Source organism: Pipistrellus kuhlii, unplaced genomic scaffold (genome assembly GCF_014108245.1).
Source record: "Pipistrellus kuhlii isolate mPipKuh1 unplaced genomic scaffold, mPipKuh1.p scaffold_m20_p_10, whole genome shotgun sequence".
Taxonomy (NCBI): Eukaryota; Metazoa; Chordata; class Mammalia; order Chiroptera; family Vespertilionidae; genus Pipistrellus; species Pipistrellus kuhlii.
This window is the reverse complement of record NW_023425405.1, coordinates 3,898,685-3,911,300: the sequence shown is the minus strand read 5'-3', so window position 1 is coordinate 3,911,300 and position 12,616 is coordinate 3,898,685. Positions and strand designations below refer to the sequence as shown.

At 37.7% G+C, this 12,616-nt stretch overlaps 1 protein-coding gene across 10 annotated transcripts in view; it reads right to left on the bottom strand.

Moving 5' to 3' along the window:
* CFTR (CF transmembrane conductance regulator) overlaps positions 1-12,616 on the bottom strand; it is a 177,809-nt gene that overhangs the window by 133,426 nt on the left and 31,767 nt on the right. For 8 of the 10 annotated variants that reach the window (XR_004985842.2, XM_045576273.1, XM_045576269.1 and 5 more), the window contains exons 2-3: positions 10,058-10,168; positions 8,058-8,166 (exon numbers count right to left, since the gene is read on the bottom strand). Coding sequence is in view for 8 of the 10 variants with exons in the window: in XM_045576273.1 (XP_045432229.1) it covers positions 8,058-8,166; positions 10,058-10,168 (220 nt within the window). In the remaining 2 variants the exon portion in view is untranslated. Of the gene's footprint in view, positions 1-8,057; positions 8,167-10,057; positions 10,175-12,616 lie in introns of those variants that run through there. The other 2 variants (XM_036425272.2, XM_036425255.2) reach the window with 2 other exon arrangements.

Here is a 12,616-nt window from a genome sequence, read left to right as displayed (position 1 = left end):
GGGCAACTAGTGTTTTAAATAAACTCAAATATTAAGACACTAGAGGCCTGGTGCACAAAATTTGTGCACTGGGGGTGGTCCCTCAGCCCGGCCTGTGCCCTCTAGAAGTCCAGGACCCCCGGGGACATGTCCAACTGTTGGAAGCTGCCCATTGTCCTCACTAGCAGAGAGGTGTGGACAAGGAATCTGGAAGGCTGGTTAACCTTGAAAACTCTGAAAGGTCAGAGCCAAGCACCCACTGTCTAGTTGAGACAATGGTAGCTAAAGCAACTTCCACCTTTTAGTTTTATGTAAATCATTGCTGATTAGCTATTATTGTAATTGCCTGCCTAAAGGCTGTGGGTGTATCCCATAGTCTTAAGAAAAGGGATAGCAAGGCCAGAGCAGGGTGAAGTTCTTCCCCTTGAATTGGGTTCCCACCTGGCACCCAATATTCCAAAATTTATACTTTCTTATCTAGTCTCATTCATTTGTGTGCAGCCTCTTCCAAAGCCCGAACCCTGAACCACACGGGACATGGGGGAGGGGCATTTGCAACTGGTGCCCAACCTGGGGCATTCGCATCTGACTGATGGCTTAGGCTGATGTTGATGAGCCCAGCTTCTGGCTGAGAGGTGCTCCCCCTGTGGAAGCACATTGACTACCACGTGGCAGCTCCTGTGTTGAGCTTCTGCCCTCTGGTGGTCAGTACACATTCAGTTGATTTGCATATTAGCCTTTTATTATATAGGACTAGAGGCCTGATGTGTTCAGAGATCATAATAATCTGGCCACTCAGTGTATATTTTATATTACATTACTAAGATATATTTTTAATTCTCAAATAAATAAAAACTTAAAATCTTCCTAAAAAGAAAACTGACTGTTGCAAAGATTACAAACCCCTCCAAATTATAAGATTATGCAATCTTCATCAGAATTACAAGTAGAGTTTTTGGAAGTGAACTTTTACAACATAAGAGCATATACGCTCTATCCTAGTTCTTACCAATCTCAACACCATGCACGGTACCTAGCACAAAATATTCATTCAGCATGTATTTGTAGAATAAATGGATAAAATGATTCTAAGTTTCAGTTTTTTAAATGAGAGACTAATGAAAAACATTTGAGGAATAAGAATAATGTGTGAGAGGGTTTATATAATAAATATCAAATCATATTATACAACTATAATAACATATGGCATGAGAAAGAAATAGATTAATTCATTTGAAGGGTCCCAAAACTGGTTCAAGTACACTTAATAATTAATATGTAATAAAACATGGCATTTTTATTCAGTGGATAAAGGCTAGATCACTCAATAAAAAATGGAGAAACTGAATACTCATTCTAAAAATTCAATTTATTTTAAATAATTATTTGTAAATTCCAGTTAATGTACAATATTATATTACTTTCAGGTGTACAACTCAGTGATTAGATATTTATATAACTTACAAAGTTATAAATCTTATACCCATCTGACAGCATACATAGTTATTACATTATTGACTCTATTTCCTATGCTGTACTTTACATCACACATGACAAGTATGTAACTACCAATTTGTGCTTCTTAATCCCTACACCCTTTCTCTCATGCCCTGAAACCCCCTCCCATCTGGCATCCATCAAAATGTTCTCTGTATCTATGAGTCTGTTTCTGTTCTGCTTGTTTGTTTTTTAGATTCCACATATAACTTAAATCATGTGGCATTTGTCTTTCTCTGACTTTTTTCACTCAGCATTAAACCCTATAGGTCCATTCATGTTGTTGCAAGGGCAGTATTTTTATTCTTTTTTATAGCTGAGCCATGTTTCATTGTATATATGCACCACTTCTTCTGTATTAATTTATCTATTCATGGACACTTAGGTTGCTTCCATATGTGGCTATTGTAAATAATGCTGCAATAAATTTATGGATGGATGTCTTTTCAACGTAGTGTTTTGGATTTCTTCAGTTAAATATCAGAAGCAGGATTGGTGTGTCCTTCTTTGTTTCTTATTATATACTTTGTTTTAAAGTCTATTTGTTGTTGCTTCCATTTTTATGAAATATCTTTTCCCATCTGTTTACCTTCAGATTATCTTTTAATCTAAAGGAAGTCTTGTAGAGAGCATAAGATTCCTATTTTGTTATCCTTGTAGGCATCTTATGTCTTTTGATTGGAGCATTTAATGCACTTTAATTTAATGCATTTGTTTAATAAATATGTATCGTCATTTCATTATTCATGTTTTAACTTTTTTTCCTTTTACATTTCTTTTTTTTTTAAATTTTCTTTATTTAATATATTTTATTGATTTTTTTACAGAGAGGAAGGAAGAAGAATAGAGAGTTAGAAACATCAATGAGAGAGAAACACTGATGAGCTGCCTCCTGAACACCTCCTACTGGGGATGTTCCTGCAACCAAGGTACATGCCCTTGAACAGAATCAAATTATGCCCTTGATAGGAATCAAACCTCAGACTTTTCAGTCTGTAGACTTATGCTCTATCCACTAAGCCAAACCAGCCAGGGCTCTAAAATTAGTTTTTAATTCCTTGTTCTTTCTCTTCTCCTTTCAGCACCCCCTGGTGCAAATGTTGATATGACTGAAATTTACCAGAGAACCCTTAAACTACCCTCATTTTTAATATTTATTTGTTTGTTTATTTATTTATTTATTTTTGCAGTTCTGATTAGGTGTTTTTCCCTTCCTTATCTTACAAATCACTGATTTGGTCCTCTGCTTTATTTACTCTACTGTTGATTTCTTATACTGTATTCTTAATTTCTGTTAATGTATTCTTAATTTCTGACTGGGTCATTTTTTTGTTTTCTACTTCTATTTTTACGTTTCTTATCATTTTGTCAATGTTCTCAGAAAGTTCATAGAGTATCTTTATAACCAATGTTTTCAACTCTGCATCTAGTAGATTGCTTGTCTGTATTTTATTTAGGTGTTGCTGTGCTGTTTTTTCTGGAATTTTGTTCTATTTTCACTTGGGACATGTATCTGTCTCCTCATTTTTGGCTACTTTGCTGTATTGCTTCTATGTATTAGCTAGAGCTGCTATGTTTTTTCAGTCTTGGTAGAGTGACCTCATACAGTAGGTGTCCTACAGGGCCCAGTAGCACAGTCTTCTCAGTTACCTGAGTTGGGTGCTTCAAGTATGCATCCTATGCAAGCTGTGTGCACACTCCTGTTGTAGTTGACTTTGACTGCTGTTGACACGTCAATGGAAGGAATATACCCTCAGGCTGATCAGCTGCAAGAACTTGCTGAGGCAGCAACAGAGGAGTTGCTGTGCAGAGACTGATTCAATGGAGCAGAACTTGCTTTTTAGCAGGCATCTGGTGCCAAACAAGTCTCTCTTGAGTGTGTCATTCATGAAGGTGCTTGGGTGGTGCACTTCAGCTTGAAGCTGTCCACCAGATGTGCTAGCTCTAGGGTTACCCAGATACTGCAGGCCAAAGTCAGCTGTGTCCCGCCCAGGGCAACCCAGTTTAGCTATAGAGCACTCTACAGATGGCTCCTACTTGTGCTGTGTTTGGATGTGGCCAGGAGAGGCCAAGCTGTGAATTAAGGCTGGCTGCCACTGGTGTCGGGCTTGGGGTTACTTAGCAAGAAGCATCTGGAGGCTGAATGCTGCTTGTTTGGGGTTCATGAACCTTTGAGAGATTTCAGGAAAGTCTACATCATGAGCCAAGACAGGCTATTTGTATGGAAAAGCCACTAGAAATAGCTTGAGTGAGCCCTAAAGTTGGGTGGGGGGAGATATCAGGGAATCACCTGTGCACAGGGAAGAGTGTCAGGCCAATGGAGACTCAGATATGGTGCCAGCCAGCAGGCTCTGTAGGGGGAATGCTCACCTAAGAAACAATGGCCTCTGACAATATTTCTGGAGGAGAAAGCTGCCCTTCCATTTTTCATCCTGAAGCCAGACAATTCAGTTCCTCCTCCTACATCCCTGCTGCTTTTTTCAATGGCTTAAGCTCAGAGTGAGCCCAAGTACATCAGTGCATGGGTCATTTAAGAGGCATGCCTGAGACTACAGGAGTGCTCCATCTCACTTAGCCACAATTCCTTCTGTTGTATGCAATCAGAAGTTATGGGGACTTCTCTTCCTGGAACTGAAACACTGGGGCTGGGGTCAACAGCCAAGACATCCCTCCTCATTTTCAATCACCAACTGTGAATGTGGGACCAGCCCATTTTGCCTCTCTGCCACTCCTATCAGTCTTAACATGGCTTCTGTATATTCTCAGTTATAGGGCTCCTGATCAGCTAGATTTCAGGTGGCATGAGTGATGGTTGTTCTGTAGCTCAGTTGCAATTGTGATGTGGTTGTCAGAGGATGCAAATACTACATTTACCATCTTGACCAAATTAAATCAGATTTAATGCATAAAAGTAATTTCACCCAAGTTGCACTGACATGTATCACAATTTGATGATGGAAATATGCCCAGAGCTGCCTAGGAATCGAGAATATTTTTGAATGGATGCCTATGAATTTCTTATCATAATAAATATGTTGTGATAACCATATTCTCTCAGTAACCTGCTTACACAATTCTGTCACGTTGGCTTCCCTCTGTTTACCCTTAATTGAGCGCACTGAGCCAGTTTCAACAAGCCAGTTTGTCTTCTATGCTGGGAGCCTTAGATGTTAAAGACATTGTTGAATCTGGCTGCTGAGCCAAAAGGAGGAAAACAAGAACACAGTTAATGATGAGAAGCCGTAGCTAATATGATTTAAAATTACATCAATACTGCAGAGAGACTAGCTCCTCATGATGACATTTCCTTTTTTCTTAAGCTTCCATGTTCAACAGCAAATGGTATAGTACTGTTTCAATGAGTACTGAAATCAATCAAACATTATACCACAGTTATCCTGATTTAGAGGGGCTCAGAATACACAGGTCATTGTGAAAGAATGTCTACCTTTTACCAAGAATAATGTTATAGCAATTTCAAAAATCCCTGCTAATTTCATAAAACGTAAAAATTACTAAGATGGCACATACAAAGGAAATAAGGAATTGCCCAGAAAAAAAAAATACTGCATATAGTGAGGCATTGGGATAATTTGTTTAAAAGACTAGAGGTCTTATTATAATGTCTACATTTTCTCCCTGTAAGCAACAACAACAAAATAGAGTTCTGAGATCAGATGCCTGAAAAGCTACACTCATTTTAACCACCTCAATAGTTACATAAATTCTCTAAGATCTATAGTTTTCAACACTTTACTTAAAACTGCATGGCATCAGCAAGGCGGCGTTTTCTCTGTGAAAAGGGTGAGCCACTGCCAATGTTAATTTTCCTCTCCATGCCTTTACACCGTATTTCAGCTGCTATGCCATTGATTCTTTTCCTCACCAATACTCAGTTCCTTCTGCAAATAAACTTGGCCCTTCAAATGTGCTGCCAGTTGCAGACCTCTGGCCCAGGGCTCAGGTTAGCTTGGGAGCACCTCTCCCCTCCCTCTCCCCCAGGAAAGGATTTATGATCCCTTTTGCTGAGATATTTTTAAACTTGAGAAGTTTAAGTATAAGTGAGTCCTCCACACCCAGTCCATTCTGCTACTCCTTAATTTTGTTTATAAGCTTGATCCCCGCACTGATGGCTGTTGGGTGGATTCCATACAGGGCTTTCCCTAAGTATAAGTAAGTGAGAAGATGCTAGTTGGTTCTCCTGCTTTCTGCTGTGAATTTTCCTCAGATTTGCCCCTGAGGTGGCCCAGGAAAAATCCTCAACCTTAAAGCTTCTGATAACTTGTTTCTCCTGAGAAGGTACAAAGAAACTCAGCAGACTCAAGATCGGTTACTAGAGTCACATTCAGTTGGAACCTCATTACAGATATAGTTATTCAGCAAGTGTAATCTGAGGTAGCAGAAGGATCATTCACTTTGGGGCTATTGTTCAAAGGTACCAAATGCATGACTTTGGGAAAGTTATATCATTTCCCTGATTCTCAATTTCCTTTTCTGTACATTAGGAGATTTATTAAGAGAATCAAGTGAGCCGAAACCGGTTTGGCTCAGTGGATAGAGTGTCTGCCTGCGGACTGAGGGGTCCCAGGTTCAATTCCAGTCAAGGGCATGTACATTGGTTACGGGCACATCCCCAGTGGGGGGGGTGCAGGAGGCAGCTGGTCGATTTTTCTCTTGCATTGATGTTTCTAGCTCTCTATCCATCTCCTTTCCTCTCTGTAAATAAAATATTAAAGAGAGAGAGAGAGAGAGAGAGAGAGAGAGAGAGAGAGAGAGAGAGAGAAAGAGAGAGAGAGAGAGAGAGAGAGAATCAAGTGAAATAATCTGCATAAAGGACTTAATGTTGAACCTGGAACAGGTTAGGTACAATAAATATTAAACCATAGCATGTTTATTTTGGGGTCTGTGTACACAAGGCCAAAAAATAATGTCAATAAAGATGTTTGTGTATCATCTAATCTTTCATGCTTAGGTAAGTGCTTTTGTTCACAAGAAACTAGGCTGGTGGATAATTATTTCACAAACCAGAGAATAAAAGGAACTTAAAAAATAGGCCTCTCTCCCAGCTTCTATTCATATATGCTTATGTCAATTACTAGGAGTAGCATGTGATGAAAAACATGCCTAGGAAAAATGTTTAATTTTATCACAAAGTTATAATGTGACACTTGTTTGAAATATCATTTTATTTCAATCCAATAATGATTTATTGAGAAAGTTACATTCTTATATGATATAACCAGAGTGAATTATACTTTTATACACTAATTCAAATATAGAATATAGTCATTGAAGCAATCAAATTCTCCATTTTCTAGTAGGAATATAAATTAACTAGTTTAAAAATTATTGATACATAAATGTTCTAACAAAATATATTTTAAAAACTTAAATCAATAGAACAATTGCTATGTATAGAATTGTTTCCCAAAGCTATGAGTATTCTTATTGAGAAAAATTACCTCAAAGATACCTTAAAAGATAATTAATTCTTCAGTTATCTTATTCACATTTCTGAACAAATTATTTTCATCTCCGAAGTGTTGATGGTTTGTATAGGAATACATAGATCAGTAGGTATGTAGATTGACAGATAGGTAGGTGGGTAGGTAGGTGGAGAGGTAGAGAGATAAATTTCAAAAGCCAGAAAATATTTTCCAGCAGATTATTTAGAGTAGCACAAAACTTTCTCGACACAAAGGTGGTCATCTATGTCAAGAAAAGTTTTTAAATGTATTTTTCTTGGTGTGATGGAACCACAGGTTCTTAAAACAATGCAATTTGTGTGGCATCTCTTTGGGAGTCACTAGGGCACTGCTAACTCTGCAGAGCATGACACCAATATGAACAAAAGTGCGCCCAGATGGCACTTCACATCCCAAAGCAAATCTGTGCCCAGCTGGCCCTTGAAGGCTAAGTTTTCAATTTCCCATCGCCTTTTATGAGTATAACTGAGAATTCGAAATGAGGCTCCAGTGCCCTGGCTGGATTGTTCATTGACTGGAGCATCATCCCATACATACACACACACACACACACACACACACACACACAAAAGGTTGTGGTTCCCACATACTCAGGTTGCATGTTTGATCCCCAGTCAGGGCACCCACAATAGGCAACTAATAGCTCTCTCTCTCTCTCTCTCTCTCTCTCTCTCTCTCTCTCTCTCTCTCTCCCTACCTATTTATCTCTACCCCCTCAGGGCACCTAAAGGAGGCAACTAATAGATCTCTCTCTCACCCCCTTCCTCTTTCTCTAAAAAAACAATGAATATATCCTTGAATATGAGGATAAAAAAAATGAGGCTCTAGTGATCAAAGTCACATTTGACAGCAGCTCAGGAATGTCCCAGATGGCACAAAGCCTGGCATTTTTAGGCACGGTGCTCTCTTCACACTGATACAGTGTAGGAGACTAAGAAAATAATACTTCGCTGCCAAATTTTTACATTTTGTTATTTTTCATTGAAACAATTCAGCATGAAGATATGACGTCAAAAAATTACAGTCATATGCCACTGGCTGAATTAGACCTAATAGTTATTTTTCCCATAATAAATGTAGAAATGACATCCTTACCCCTAAATATAATAAGATTCCATAGAACATAAATCTCCAAAAAAAGCATCGCCGGAGGGCATTAATGAGTTTGGGATTTTTCTTTGATGCCAGCTCTCTGTCCCATTCTCTGCAAAAGAACAAAATTGGGACCAATAAGGTGATTGTACAATATTTGAAGTTTTATTTTCCTTAACATAGTTTTACTCACAAGTACATCCAAGAAGATTAACCAAGTGATTAAAGACATGAAAATTTTGAAGACCTTCAAACACCAACACTCAGTCAGATATTTGGCAGAATTCAATGCTATACCATATATCAATTTTCAGAGAGTTGACCTTATAAAAAGGCAACATTATATTTGTTAAAGAAAGGTTCTGGGCTTCTTAAAAGCAATACAAAATGTAGACAATAAAATATGATTTGTGAATAGATAATGCTATGCTTGGAACAAGGAAAAAGATAAACAAGTATTTGGGGTTTTTTTCTCCTTCACCTCTTGATTTTTACCTGTTTAGAATTGTAGTAGATTTTATATAATTTAACCATCAAATAAAAAACAAGATAATAAAGTCAAATGTGCCAAAACCGATTTGGCTCAGTGGATAGAGTGTTGGCCTGCGGACTGAAGGGTCCCAGGTTCAATTCTAGTCATGGGCATGTGCATTGGTTGTGGACACATCCCCGGTGGGGGGTGTGCAGGAGGCAGCTGATCGATATTTCTCTCTTATCATTGTTTCTCTCTCTATCCCTCTCCCTTCTTCTCTGTAAAAAAAAAATCAATAAAATATGTTTTTAAATAAAAAGAAAAAAAAATAAGGTTGAATATATTACTTTGCCTTAAAATGTAAAAAAAAATTTAAAAATAAAATGAAATGACTTTAATGAAAATAATCAAATTGCAAGTCTACTCAACTTTATTTTTGTACAATAAGTTAGTAGCAAATTTTCATTTTTATGATTTTTATTTTACTGTATTGCCAACTCCCTCTCCCTTTCATTTGGTATCAGACTCTCTGCTGCTGGCACAAGACCCTGTCTAACTCACCCATAGACTGTGGTTGGTCCAAGGAGTGAGCATGTGACTCAAGAGTCTCTGGAATTTTTCACATTTGGCCAAGGAGAAAGGGCTCTGTTCTCTGTGGTTTATAAAGATTTTAGCTAAGAGTTCTAAGGACCCACTGCATGGAGGAAGCTCCTCTGAGAACATAAAGCCAACACAAGGCATATACCATCAGTAGGTATTTCAGTCCCTATTTCACTCAGTGCCTAAGGTCAGTTCTCCACCTGGGCCTTCAGACAGTTAGATTACAGGAGCCAATAAAATCTTTCTCTGTATTTGCTTATGCTACTTAGTTGGGTTTCTTTCATTGGCAATCAAAGGGTTCTAACCAGTACTCTTAGGAACAGGGACTTCTTGCAATGGGAGACACTGTTCCTGGGGAGGCTGGGATTGGTTTTACAATCCTGGCTCCATCAATAATTAACTGGCAAATTACATCAACTCTCTGAGCCTCAGTTTGCTCTTCTGTACAATGGAGATAATAATGCTTTCCTCCCACAGTGGCTGAGAAGAGACAGTATGGCTGACAGCAAGTGTGTACTCAAAATCACGAAATTTTTACGTTTCTTTGCTATCCAATAGCCATTACCTTAAAATTTAAATTATACTCAGAATTTAAGATTTTGGAGGCAAATATACATGCTATCCCTCATATAGATGTTATTTCAGTCTTTTAAAATATCCATCCAATGTTCTTTAAAGACAGATAACTTCTCATACTTCTAATATGTGGATTATGTATTTTCAGAAAAGAATTAATTTCTCAGGAAAATGTTTTCTTCCATCATTTCACTGTTTAATTCCTAATTGATCCCAACTTCAGAAAGAAAAGAAGATGCTCCTATTTTATTGTAAATATGCTATTTTACAAATTTAGCCCTCTAATATGTCAGTTCTCTAAGTAATTAATATTAATTACTTTCTCCCAACTAATAAGCAATGTACATGAACATACCTTTCTAATATTTCAGAGAGATTGTCAGCGGAATCAGCTGAAGGGATTTGATATATGTCTGACAACTCCAGGCGCTGTTTATACCCTTTCCACAAAATCGGTCCGGTCCAACTAAAATAAAGAGAACAACAGATAGAAATATTTACTTGATTTGGTCTCTAATATAGACTTGGAATCTGATATCAGTTCAAATCTTCTGGCATGTGGAGAAGGGTGGATACATACTGTAAATATGAATAACATAAGTCAACGTATACATAAATACCAGGACTTCATATCTTATAAGACACATCTGTATACAACACCCAGTACCTATGAAATAATGTGACTGCTGCTATGTCAGAAAGGATCGAGAATGATGGTAGAATCCTTCCTAGAGGGAAAAGAAAACCTGTTAAACATTTTGTATTAGAAGTATTCTTAAAACACACACACACACACACACACACACACACACACACACACACACACACACAAATGGCCCCCAAATAACCAGGTATTTGGAGTTCACAGCTTGCTATAACTGCTAAAGTCCAGTCTCTACCACATCAAATATTAAATTACCTGTGAATGATAAAAAAGTAAATTCTCAATCAACACCCTTTAAACCTTACACGTGTTACCATAGCACATGAAACTCAGCAATTAGCTATTTGTTTAACGAACTGTCTGTATATAGCTGGAGGGTTAATGAGTAGTCTATATCAAATTGCTTAATTTATCATGTCTGAATTATTACTTGAGGGTGGGGATCATAACTTTCTTATACTTTGTCTCCTCGCCCTGCACCATAAATAACAATTTACGACAGAAACTAGTGAAGCTGGCATGGTAAGTAATGAGGCAGGACACCCCAGTCATTTTCAAGTACATTGTCTCTGACTATGGATAAGGCAGAATAATCTTCCCAGAGATACGAAAATATAAAAAGAAGGAGGGAAAGGAGGGGGAGGGAGGAAGAGAATTATAAAACAAAGAAATCATGTACAAAGGGAAATTCTTAAATGAAATTTGAGCATCGAGACTTTTCTTGAATAAAATTTCATTTACTGAAGGAAATGTGATCCCCAAACATGCTCTTTCCCTTAGCATCTTTTTTCCCCTTCAGAGATGTCTAAAACTTAGTGTCATTGAGACTTTAGTAATGTATCAAAATGCATATTAGCCCCCAAAATCAAGCATGTCCAGTTTTTTGCTTACAATTCCTTGGTCTCCGGCTTCTTATTTTATTTTTTTAAATGTTTTAAATATATATATTTTATTGAGTTTTTACAGAGAGGAAGGGAAAGGGATAGAGAGCTAGAAACATCTATCAGCTGCCTCCTGCACATCCCTTACCGGGGATATGCCCGCAACCAAGGTACACGCCCTTGACCGGAATCGAGCAGGCTGACACTATCCACTGAGCCACGCTGGTTAGGGCAGGTCTCCAGCTTCTTTAGCTGGCCCCTGCCTAAGTTCCTAATGTCTCTGCAACTTATCCTTCCTTTAAAGGTAACTGATTTAGGGCCCAATGTGAAGGCTAAGTAATTTAATTCTTATCTCTGTGATATTCTTGTTAAAATATCAATGAGTGACAATGGTTTATTATGTTATTTTTTTCCACTAACTTGGATTATTTGCATTCTTAACAAGAGCCTTAGCAAAAAGGATGATAATTAGTTTTTTGTCTTTATTGTCTAGTCTGATAATTTCTAATTATTCCTGGAGAACAACAATAAAAATAACTGGGAACCATCTGAATATTGCAATTAAAGTAATCCTGAGTAGGTTACACATACTGGGATAGAATTTAGGAATGTCCATTCAGGATTTCTACCTCAGTATTTCTTCCATTAGAAATGAATGCATGCTTTGATTGGGTAGCTCAGTTTATTAGAGTGCCATCCTGATATGCCAAGGTTGTGGGGTTCGATCCCAACAGGACACATACATGAAACAACCAATAAATGCATAAATAAATGGAACAACAAACTGATGTCTCTCTCTCTCTCTCTCTCTCTCTCTCTCTCTCTCTCTCTCTCTCTCTCTCTCCCTCCCTCTCTCTCTCCCCCCCCTTCCCTCCCTCTCTCCTCCCTTCTTTCTTCCCTCTCTCCTCTCTCTAAAAGTCAATTCTAAATTAAATTTTAAAAAATTTAGAAGTCCAGGTGTTTCATGAAGCAAAGCAAGTGCACTTGGAATAACCAAAAGCAATAAATCATATTTCTCCTCCTCCTCTTCAAATTTGTCCCACCATCTCTTGTTCTCACTTCAAATTGATCTTGTCATCCTCCTTCATTCACGTACAGTCATTACATATTGATAATAAATGTATATACTAATCGACTTAGAAACTGTCAGTTTCTAAACTTCTGGTTATTTCTAACAGAAACTAGCTAATCATTAATTATGAGGCAGAAGTCAGAGATCCATAAGATATACAGTGTTTTATAGTTTATCAGTTTCAAACTGACTTTAAAAAAAAAAAGTCTAGTGTTCCAGGTACACTATTCTGTTTACTTAACTGAGAAGCTTCAGGTTTTGTTGAGGAAAAATGTTATCACTTCACACACACACACA